Source organism: Trachymyrmex septentrionalis, unplaced genomic scaffold (genome assembly GCF_001594115.1).
Source record: "Trachymyrmex septentrionalis isolate Tsep2-gDNA-1 unplaced genomic scaffold, Tsep1.0 scaffold126, whole genome shotgun sequence".
In the NCBI taxonomy this organism is placed as follows: domain Eukaryota; kingdom Metazoa; phylum Arthropoda; class Insecta; order Hymenoptera; family Formicidae; genus Trachymyrmex; species Trachymyrmex septentrionalis.
Window position 1 is genome coordinate 721986 of NW_017304395.1, and position 12035 is coordinate 734020.

The following is a 12035-nucleotide window of genomic DNA, read 5'->3' on the forward strand; positions in this document are numbered from 1 at the left end:
TAATACATTAAGATTTCTCGAAAACTGTAATAGATACAGAAAATATTTCAGACAAAAAATTGTATATACATCAAATACGATAAAGAACACCAAGATCAATCAAATTTTGGATGTTACAATATAATTAATACATTATATGTTCTTTTATTAAATCAATTTATTCCAGATATAATTGCGAATTAATAATATTCGGTTTCAAATCATTCTGAAACGCTAATAATTCCCTGTAAATTAAATTAGAAAGAAAGAAAGAAAGTAAGAAATTAATTGCAAAAAATATTATCTCAATCATAACTCGAACCTGGGACCTCTCAACTATCCGGAAAGTGTTTTAGCCAGCTCGACTACTGAGGCTTCAGAAATATTCTTCGCAATAACTAGTATAGAGAGAACGCGTTGTATAGACGCGTGTATACAAGCATATTAAGAATTTTAAGCAGAAGTTGTATAGAAGGTCGGAGGAAGACAGATTAAGATCAGCTCAAAGTAATTTTTTAAAAGGAATTTTTTATTTCATATTCTTGTGTAGCTTATTTCAAGAACTTTTCAAAACACCACAATAAGATTCTTTTTCATTAAGAACTTTTTAAGTTATAAGGCTTAAAAATTACCGTACCATCAGCGTTAGCATTATTCAAGATATCCGATTAATGGCTAAAACCTCTTGAATATTATTCAGAATCATGATCTGAATAACGATCCTTAAAAAAAAATCTTTAAAAAAGGCTATTGAAGGTTATTTCTCTTATTTTTATTTACGTAAAAGACAACAGTGCGCTTCTCGTCTTGATAAAGTGAACGGCAAAGTTTACAAAAACATTTATGTGAGCATTTATAATAAATCACGATATGGCAATAATCCGCAAAACTTTTAGCACCTCTGAAAAAGAATTTTATTATAGTGTTTTGAAAAGCTCTTGAAGTAAGCTATGATAATATGTAATATAAAATAGGAAGTTCCGTTTTCAAAAATTCAAAGTGACCTTGACCTGACCTTAACAACGTCATCCAAGGTTAAATTAAAATGGTATCTTTTTATATTCTCCTCCGAATTATACAACTTTTGCTTTAAACATTTTTCTATATTTATCACAGTTCTCGAAAAATCTTAATGAATTATTTAAAATGGGACACCCTCCTAATACTGAAAAATAAAATCCTTCTTAAAGCTCCAATCTGCTTTTGAAACTATGCAATTATAGATATATGTAATTCTAATATTCCTGAAACTTTAAAACTATGAGTAAGATTTTAATATTTTTGAAATAGTTAGATTTTTACTCTTGAAATTTTTGAATCTTTCTCTAAATATTTTCTTGAGATATATTTATATCTTTCTATTTCAGTCTAAAGGAGCATCTTTCTTTTCTTAATCATTTGTCAGACTGATTTGTCTGCGTAACGTAGGTGTAAAGAAAATTAGAAGACAATGTATCTCATCTTTAAAGAGACCAAATCGCTCTGTTCTGAGTTGTGGCGATCTTGTTCTCAGGATGACATGTCTCTAATACGTGCCACGACACAATCCTTCAGAGTACACCGGGCTAAAGAAAGTGCTGCTGTTATCGAGTTTGCCGTTACTCTCTAGTTGGATTCTCAACATCTGCGCCACATCGGTCATGTGGCTGTACCTTTCCAGATTCTGCTCCGGAGTCGGATCGGGCATTATGTGGCCCGCGATATCCTTGTACCTTGGCGAGATTGCCAATCCTGCTATCCGAGGCTCTCTGGTAATTTAGTTAACAAAATACTTTCATGTAAAGTTCCTATTTTTACACGATTTTTTTGTGTCTCTCATACTTTATTCAATCTCAAAATATATAATTATATAATTCTTCTCTATTCATGACACTGTTATATTTCTACATTCAATAAGTATGTATCAGTATTTAATTTTTCCATCACTATTTCTCGTTCTTTTTTTATCAGAATACAATAGCGATATAAAAATGGTTGACATTCTAAAAAATATTCTAAAAAACATTTTATATATAAAAATAAAATATATTATTATAATTATACATTAATAAAAATTATATTTTGTTTGTAAAATATTATAAACATTGAATACGATAAAAAAACGCCAAAAACGGTCAAATTTTGGATGTTACAATTATTACATTATATTGTATATTCTTTTTATTAAATCAATTTTCCAGATATAATTGCGAGCCGATAACGTTCGGTTTCAACACAATCATCCTGAAACGCTAATAATCCCCCCCTAAATTAAATCAGAAAGAAAGAAAGTAAGAAATTTATTGCGAAAAATATTACCTTAGCCAGGATTCAAACCTGGGACCTCCCAACTTTCTGAGAAGAGTGTCTTAACCAACTCGACCACTGAGGCTTCGGAAATATTCTTCGCAATAACTGATATGTATAAAGAGAACGCGTTGTATGGCCACATATGTACAAATATATTAAGAATTTTAAGCACAATCGTATGTGTGAATACATTAAATACGATAAAGAACGTCAAGAATTAGTTATTGCGAAGAATACTATATTTCCGAAGCCTCAGTGATCGAGCTGGCTAAGACACTCTTCCCGGAAAGTTGAAAGGTCCCAGAATCCTGGCTGAAGTAATATTTTTTGCAATAAATTTTCTTTTTTTCTTTCTAATTTAATTTAGGGGAGATTATTAGCGTTTCAGAATAATTGTGTTGAAACCGAACATTATCAGCCCGCAATTATAATAATCTGGAATAAATTGATTTAATAAAAAGGATATATAATGTATTAATACGTTAACATCCAAAATTTGACCGTTCTTGGTGTTCTTTATCGTATATGGTATTTGATGTATTCACATATACGGTCGTGCTTAAAATTCTTAATATAATAATATAATAATATAAACTCTTAACTAAATTAAATTCTTAATATAATAATATAAACATTATAAAATTAAGTCATCTAGCAAGTAACAAATAATCGTAATATATTAATATTAATGAAATATATCTCCATTTAAGGATATGTCAAATTGACGTCACGTCATCACTAGTACAATAATATTAAAAAAGATGGTCATTATTTGAAAGTTAACTTAACTAAATTAATTTAATAAGCCATTAATAATAATTGATTAGGTTGATTCAAAATGTTGATTTTTACTATTTTAAACTTTAGCGTTTTATATGTATATACATGGTAAAATTACAGAAAAGAAGAGCAACCGTCGATGACCTTGACCTTGACATATAGTATGTTCACCCTTCAATAGGTTTTAGCCGTTCCTCATTTATTAAAAGTTAATAACAAAAAAATTTGAAAAAATAATGTTTTATTTCTGATATATATATATATATATATATATATATATTGTATATATGTATGTATGTATGTATAATATTAAAAACAATTCTATAATCTTCCTTGCTTACGTAATGACTTTTCATGCGAAGCGACTTTCATCCTACCTCCCCCCTATTTCAGTGGCGAACGACTTTCACCCCTACTTAAAACTGCATGACTTTCACGCAATGTGACTCCCACTCTATCTCCTTCGTTGTCAAGGGGAGTGCGATTTTCCACGCGAAGCAACTTGACAAAATGAGGAACTTGCTTCGCATAAAAAGTCATGTACCCCGTAGCAGGGGGAAGGTGGGGTTGGCTTCGTGTGGAAATCATGCGCCTCTCAGCAAAGGGGAAGGAAAGAGATGGAAGTCGCGTGGAAAGTTGTATATGTATATTTTAAATATATTTTAAAGCGATAAAATTTCTGTTTTATATAGTAGAAAAAAGATATTATTTTTCGAACTTTTTTGTTAATAATTATTTAATAAATGACGAGCGACGGCTAAAACCTGTTGGAGGTCACTTAGGAGGTCATGACTTTGATAACATATGTATATCAAGATCAAAGTCATCGATGGTTGCTCCCCTTTTCTGCAGATTTTATATATATACTATATATATTTTACAATAAGATTATGTTGATTTGTGTTTATGTTGTATTATTTTCAAATGCAAATTTCGCTGTTAATTGTGCTAGTAATTTTATTCTCGATGTTAACTTAGTGATCAATTATTGTCACAATTAGTAAATATAAAAAAGAAGCAATTGTTGCGAATAATTTTTTGTACAATTTCAAAGGCTCTAAAGAGGAAACGAATCAAAAAATTAATAAAGCATTTGATTAAGGAACAAATGGACAGTACAACGAAGGTCTCAAAAATTTTATAACGAAAATGAGATCCTTAAAAATGAAGAGGATCGTTTAGCAAAAGTTCCGGATAGAAATTTAATTCAGCGTAAACTTTTCCGAGCCATTCCGAAATTTATGTCCATCCCAAACCAAAATCAATCAAAATCAAGTTTGTAATTCTTTTCAATTCATGTATCAATTCCAAGTTACATCCGTAGTACAACTAAAAATTTCGATTCATGCGTCCTCTCCAATTTCAATTCTAATAAATCCGATTCTAATAATCCGAAACAGTCATTCAATTCTTCTCAATCCGTGAGTTCAATCCGAATAAATCCGAAGCTTATTCTGACAATCTTTTAAATTTTCTCAATCTATGCATCTAATCCGCATGAATCCAAGACAAAATTTTCAGTCCTTCGAGACTTTCTAACATTTTCAATCCATGCATTAATCCGAATGAATCCGACACTAATCTGTCATTCTCAAATAGTCATTCTCAATCCGTGAGTTCAATCCGAATGAATCCGAAGCTTATGCCTATAATTTTTTTCAATCCTCAATCCGTAAGAAAGATTGAAAAAATGAATAGAGATCGATAACATGTAAATCGCTTTATTCCCCAACAGCACAGTAACATTTTAAAAATATATTTAAAATGTACATGTTGGATGTTTTGGACATATTAAAAACATCCAGATTAGATCCATGGATATTTTAAAAACATCCAGTGTTATCATTTTGGACTTCTTAAAAACGTCCATTTTAGGATGCAATAGACTAAAAAACTGGACTAAATTAATATATATTAAACAAAGTTTATAGACTATAATCAAGATAAAATGATTATTTTATCTTATATGAGTATTATTATTAATTAATATCTTATTTCAGAATACATAAAATTATAATTAAAAAAATCGTTTTTCCCTGAATTCGGAAACTAATTTCATAGTACTTCGAAACGGTCACCCATCCGGTTTGCATATCGCCACTATCCTTGACTTCTGAAATCGCTACACTTCGATGATCCACCTATATATGATCATGAATGTATAGTTATAATATATCTGTTCAATATGGTCTTGACAGAAATTTGGGCAGTTCAACTAAACATTCAGTCAATTACTATCTAATATTTAATCTTAATATTATAACGATTATTTTCAGATAAGGAAATCACATGCTGTACTTTCACAGTACCAGTTATCATGTACTCGTATATCGTTTTCGACTAGAGATCTCCACAGTCTCTTTCCTGCCGATAATAGTACGTCATATTGATACGGTGCGGGTTATATACCATAATATATCTAAACAGTGTGCAGCAAGGTTGTGCATCTACGCCATAATATTACTGTTTACTGTAGACAACGTAAACTAGTATATAAAGTGTCATATATATAGACAATGAGTATACTAAACAATGAACTAATTAGTTAGGTTTTTTCCGATATTATATAATCACAAACAAAAATTTTATACAATTATTTATCTTTTTTATAAGAATTACCCATATACAGTTTATACTTATATTAGAAATATGTTGTGCCCACACAGCTGAAATGTTCAAAATATTTCACAGAAATATTCTGAAAATGCCGCAGTATCTTTAGCCTATTCCTAGATGTATTTTGGACATTTCATAGAGACTATTTTATAATTTAATTTTTTTATATTGTATATGTTGATGATACAATTTATAATTGTCTACATGGGATCCGTTATTCACTGCGTACATACTAACAAAAGTGAAACTCCTTGTGCGATCTTAAAAAAATTTTCACTTGTCAAGTCAGCGAAAGCAACACGTCGCGAACAGATTTAGAAAATTTTCTACATAAGATGAACATTTTTAAAATGTGAACATATTTTGTACGTTGAATAACGTATGTTTTTAAAACATTCGTACTAAGTCCATGAACGTTCGGACTAAATAAAAATCAGATTTTATCGGACCAGGATGATACCAAGACGTCCAATGGATATAATTGGGTGCTGTCTAGTTATTTTTTCCTACCGTAGTTAACAAATACCAACGTGTAATTCGTTTCTGTCTATTTTGATTAAATATTAAATTATAAACAAATGGATATCGACAAATAAATCGTTTTGTTATTAATTATCATATTCTAGCTTAGTTAATAAATACCGGCGTTTAATTTCACTTCCGTCCGATCTTCTTTGTTAATTATAAACAAATAGATATTAATGACGAAAAATCGCGATTATTATTATTTCTTAGCTATTACAATAATAAATACTAGCGTAATTGCGTGCGTGCGTACGTATGTATGTACTAACTTAATTTCATTTTCGTCTAATCTTCTTTAATATTAATAATCAAAGTAGTAAAAATATGAAATTAAGAATAGTTACTGTAGATTGTAGATGGTATAGCATTGACGATGATTTTAATAACAAGTGCGCGATTAGTGACATTTTTTCGTTATGCAACCAGAAGAAATCATAGCTAAGGCTGTCTTCGTCTTCTGATCCCTAAAGGGTCCTCTACATAAAAGTCGTAGATAGTCGTGGAGTCTTAAGTCATAAGAAATTGACCAATTCTAATCGAGTATTCTCCTTATATTTGATTGTGATTGATTGGTTTCCTACGACTTAAGACTTCACGATCGTCTACGACTTCTATGTAGAGGACTTTTAAAGATGAAGATAGCCTTAGCTGTGGTCACTTCTGTTTGGATAACGAAAGAATGCCTTAGTTTAACATTAGTGGACTATCGTTCTAGGGATTGTAAGTGGTAGATACAAATCTCACCGGCGGCGCGGCGATGCGTTTTTGAAAATAAATTGTAATTAATAAAATAGAATATATGCGAAACAGTAAATATAAATTAAATTTAATAAATAAAAAAACAAAGTAATGTAAATAACACTCGATATTTGCACAACAAAACAAAGTAAATTCGGAGACCAATAACAAGCAAATTAAGATATAATTATTAATTGTTTAATGCATTAGACACATACCAAAAAAATTCCATATAATATAATTACAAAACGTTCCGACTCACAAAGTCTTCTTCAGTTTTAATTAATTAGCTATTCAATTTTAATTAATTAATTATCATTTTGTACGTAATGTTATATGTCGAAAGAAATCTATGTCATAATTCATCAGCAGTTCACACCCGATGGTAATAGTAACAGCATGTCCACAATGATGTTAAGATTTAAAAATTATATATAAAATATAATATACAAGAATTATGTCAACGCAAGATTATTGTTACAGTAAAAATGATTTGAATTGATATGAATAGCAAATCAGACAATATAATATAATACATTGAGATAATACATTGCAAAAATTAACAAAAGTTAAATTTGTAAAATGTATATCTATATATTATATAAATTTATAATTTAGAAACAGCTAAAATTAATACGAATAAATACCTTTGATGTAAAAATCAAAATTCTTCAGTCAAAAAATAAAAAATGTTTTTGATGTAATAAATCGGTTGAAATTAGAGGTAATGCGATAAGAAGTAAAATAATATATTGTCTCTTCGGAGTTATGAGACATAATGAAATCAATAATTCCAAACATTATTCAAACAATTCAATGATTGACTGCAATTAACTATTGTCATGCGACGATTTTGAAAATCATTTTTATGTTACCAGCGTTTGTTAAAGAGAGCGAAGTATAAATTTATATTATGTTTTGTTTTTACCATTTGTAATAGTATGTTTTTAACATTGATCGTGATCGTCTGTTTGTTACTAGCACATTGTATTAAATCAACTAAAGGATTGTTTCTTTTACTTATGTTCAAACTTCTATATTAACGGTGATTAATTTTATAAATTAATTTTTGGCTCGTAACCCTTTTTCTTTATTGTTTTTTATAATATCTTAATTTGCTCGTTATATTGGTCATCTCCAAATTTAATAAAAAAAAAACAATTTTTTTTTCGTTAAAATATTATATCAGAATCATATCTATTCGCCGACCTCGGTTTAGGCCGGATTCAGTCGAATAAGATTCCTATTTTTCGGATTCGCTCGGAATACAACTGATTCGTTCGGCAACAGATTTCAAAATAAAATAGATAAAAATTTTCCTATCTAAATCTTTCTGAAACTTTCGCCAGTGGGGGGCCTGCAGCCATTGACAACATTTTAACGGCTGAAGCAACATTTTAATGGTTGAAGCAGATTCATTAAAAACCACTCAAAAAAACCAAATCAATCAACAGTTTTGGATCAATCAACAATTATTCGTCATCTGATCTAAGTTGGAAAAGTAAAAGACCGACATTATTTTTGCTAGAGTTGGACCAAAATTTTTACCAAAACTGAAAACGAACACTCATTACGTGTCAGTTTCGACTGAAACCATATAGCTCTTCTTTATAAATATTAATTTTTATATGTGTAATTATTATTTCAATAATTAAATTATGATGTTTATGAAGAAGAAGTACTTTTACTGTTTTTTGGCCAAAATTATTATTTTAAAATTGATACAACTGAAATTTCGGTTTTTAATTTCAGTCGAACTTTATAATTATTGTAAATTATGATATTTATAAAGAAAATGTATATGATACATATGGATATGTCTAAATATATGGCCTTTATAGGATTTCCATTTTTTAATTTTGGTTTCGGTTTCGATTAAAATTGACATACAGCCGTGTTTCGATTCAGGCAAAAGTTTCGGCAAAAATTTCGATCGGACTCTAATTTTTGCATCAACCTAATAATTTAAAAAGAACATTAATAAATTACTTAACTTTGTTGTTTCACATATATTCAGTATGTGAGTATATCTCAAGATACTTCCATTTTATCTATTAATATAATTATATTTTTTGAAAAAAGCAAACATAACGTATCATTTTTTTCTTGATGTTGATGAGTTCCTCTTTTTAAATCGATACTTATTTTTGTTTTTTGATTTCTTTTCGTAAAAGTACAAATTTTAGAGCAAAATGTTGTTTTTAGAATTTTTCTGCAAAACATTCGCATACGTTTCTTTTTGTCATAACTTTTAATATTATTATCAAAACTTTTTTACAAATTTGGATTCTATACAGTTTGACATTTTTAATTAATTTTCTTTAACGTATAAATTGAAAATGTTTTTCGGAACTGTAGTTAAAGATTAATTAAATATTTTTATCGATAATTCAGTTTGCTGAACAATATTGCAAAATCTTGTCATCATACATGATTATATCTTTAGATATCCTTGATAGTGAACGCAGCATCAATGGGTATGTTCTTGGGCAATGTGATGGGCCCTTATCTGTCTATGGAGATGTTCTGTTATGTGAGCATCGTACCGAATATCCTCTTCATGGTCCTCTTCAGCCTAATACCTGAGTCACCCTATCATTATGCTCTTCATGGCAATATCGACGAGGCTGAGGCATCTCTCAAGTGGTTTCAACGAGAGACTAACGTCAAGGCTGAAATACAAGAGCTTCAGGACTTCGTTGAAGGTGCAAACACCAGCATTTTAACAAAACTCAAGGATCTTCTATTACCAGGTATCTGAAAACATAGAAGAGAAAATAAAATGAATCAGCTTTGATCGTGTCTTCAGCATAAATTATTTTTTTTATCTTTAAAGTATTTAGCATAAACATGAGTTTTTATTCAAAAGTAACAATTGAACATTTTGGGATGGGACATTATGCAACAAACAGTTATAAGTAAAAAATAAATCTCAATTATATTTAAAATCAACCTTCATCTGTTTCAGCAAATTTGAAGAACGTTTTTATCATGTTCGGCTTGCTAATTTTCGTCCAAGCAAGTTCGTTCAGCACAATAAACGCCTACGCAGAGCTCATCGTTATCAGTACCAAAGTGACCGTCACTCCATCGATCGTGGTAATGGCGATGTGTTTCGCCACAGTTGTTGCTGGCTTTATTGCTGTCTTGTTGGTGGACAAATTTGGTCGGAAGAATCTGCTAATACTTTCCAGCGTCGGCGTCGCTATTTCATTAATCGTTCTTGGTCTTCACTTTTATCTCCTTTCTCTAAACTTTGATCCTGAAAAACTAACATGGTTGTCAATCACATCATTGCTATGCTTTAATCTATTCGTGGCTTGTGGTCTATCCACAATACCTACTACTCTTATATCTGAAATGTTCCCAGCAAATCTCAAGAATCTGGCGTCTCTTTGCATTTTTTCGGGCAACGCTCTGCTTTCCTTCATATTTGTCAAGTGCTACCAACCTTTTATTAATTTAGCCGGAGAAACAATCGTCTTTTGGAGTTATGGACTTTTTGTACTTGCAGCGGTGCCCTATGTGCGGTATTTGATCCCCGAAACGACAGGAAAAAGTTTACTAGAGATTCAACGATCCATTAAAAAATAAAAAACGTAATTTATCAAAATCAAAACTATAATAAAAAAAATTTTACATTAAATGTTGATCAAAGTTGGAAATTGCAATTATACCTAATCAAAAAACAAATTATTGATAACTGCATTATTAATGATTTTGTTCTATTCCGAAATAAAAGGAGAATCTTCGATTTACAAGTATACTCTATCAAATGTAAATTTTTTGTTTCATTAAAAATATTTCTATTTTTATATATTATATAAGAATTTTGATTATATGTTTTCTCTAACGTCAATCAGAAAATCTGTAGTGAATAATCAGGAGACATAAATTAAAATGTCAACTGTGTACTTTGAGAATAATGTATAATATCAAGTTTGCACGATAAAAACATTTTTATTTTGTAGGTTACAAATTAATTAATAATAATAAAACACAATATTTAAATATATTTTTATTAATAAAAATAAGTATATAATTTTTTAATAAAAACAGGACCGCTAGCTTTTTATAAATCTTGGGCAAGATTTTATTTTTGAGTCCCTTAATTTTTTAAAGGAGAAAAATGATAATACAAATACGGAAAATATTATTTAAAAACAAAAATGTTTTAATTGCACTTTTCTGGCTTTTATTTCTGCCAGTTTATCAATTATATCAAAATTAATACTTTTAACAATATTATATTCAATTGAAATTGTTCGAATACTGGACAATTGTTCCTTATCTCATAATTGATATCACATAATTTTTTATTAATTTTAACTTACAGAAACATCTCTTACACAAAACAGCAGAAACGGGAAAAATGAGAAATTTTCGAAGAGCAATTCATTAATATTAATAATATTAGGATATAATTAAACCAAATCAACTCAATTAAATCAAAATCATGAAAAGTTTGTAAAATACCAAATGAAGTGTATTTTTAATGTTTTGTATCAGTGTAGAGGTTTCAAATTTAAAAGTTTGGATTTCATTTTTACACGCATATATAGGGGAATTGTGTGCAGCGAGTAATTGTGCGCATCCTAGTTTGATATTTTGCCAATAGATAGAGATTAATGTGGTGAAATTTTTATGCAGGAGATCTCATAAAAAAAGAATTTTCTTTCATAAAAAAAGAAAATTCTAAGAATTTTTTCAGAATTTTTTATTAACTTTTTAGTACTACATTTTCTTATTTTTACTAACATAAGAAAATAAAAAATATTTAAAAATTCTGAAAAAATTCTTAGAACTTTATGAAAAGAAAATAAATGATTTTTGTCTCTTGCAGTTTTTTTGTAAAGTTGATAGTACATATTTGAGTGAAAAATTATTCAAGACCAATATTTGGTAATTTTTAGTAATTAATATCTTGTTAACTATTGCGAAAATTACAAAATGGTAGAGAACTTTTCGACTCAGTTTAATCCGCTCTGTCTATGTACACAAAAGCGATTGGCCAAAATTACGGGACATCCTTATATTTAAATATATGATATATGTATTTGAAATTTATTAAATATACAGGGTGTTTGAAAAATAATGATAAATCTTTT

At 29.1% G+C, this 12035-nt stretch overlaps 1 protein-coding gene across 2 annotated transcripts in view; it reads left to right on the forward strand.

Moving 5' to 3' along the window:
- Positions 1 to 10550, forward strand: part of LOC108755948 (facilitated trehalose transporter Tret1-like) — a 25722-nt gene extending 15172 nt beyond the window's left edge. The window contains exons 3-5 of one of the 2 annotated variants that reach the window (XM_018499418.1): positions 1534 to 1730; positions 9374 to 9680; positions 9896 to 10550. In XM_018499418.1, the coding sequence (XP_018354920.1) occupies positions 1534 to 1730; positions 9374 to 9680; positions 9896 to 10521 (1130 nt within the window). In that variant the 3' untranslated portion in view covers positions 10522 to 10550. The remainder of the gene's footprint in view (positions 1 to 1533; positions 1731 to 9373; positions 9681 to 9895) is intronic. The other variant, XM_018499427.1, reaches the window with a different exon arrangement.
- Positions 10551 to 12035: the final 1485 nt, after the last annotated feature.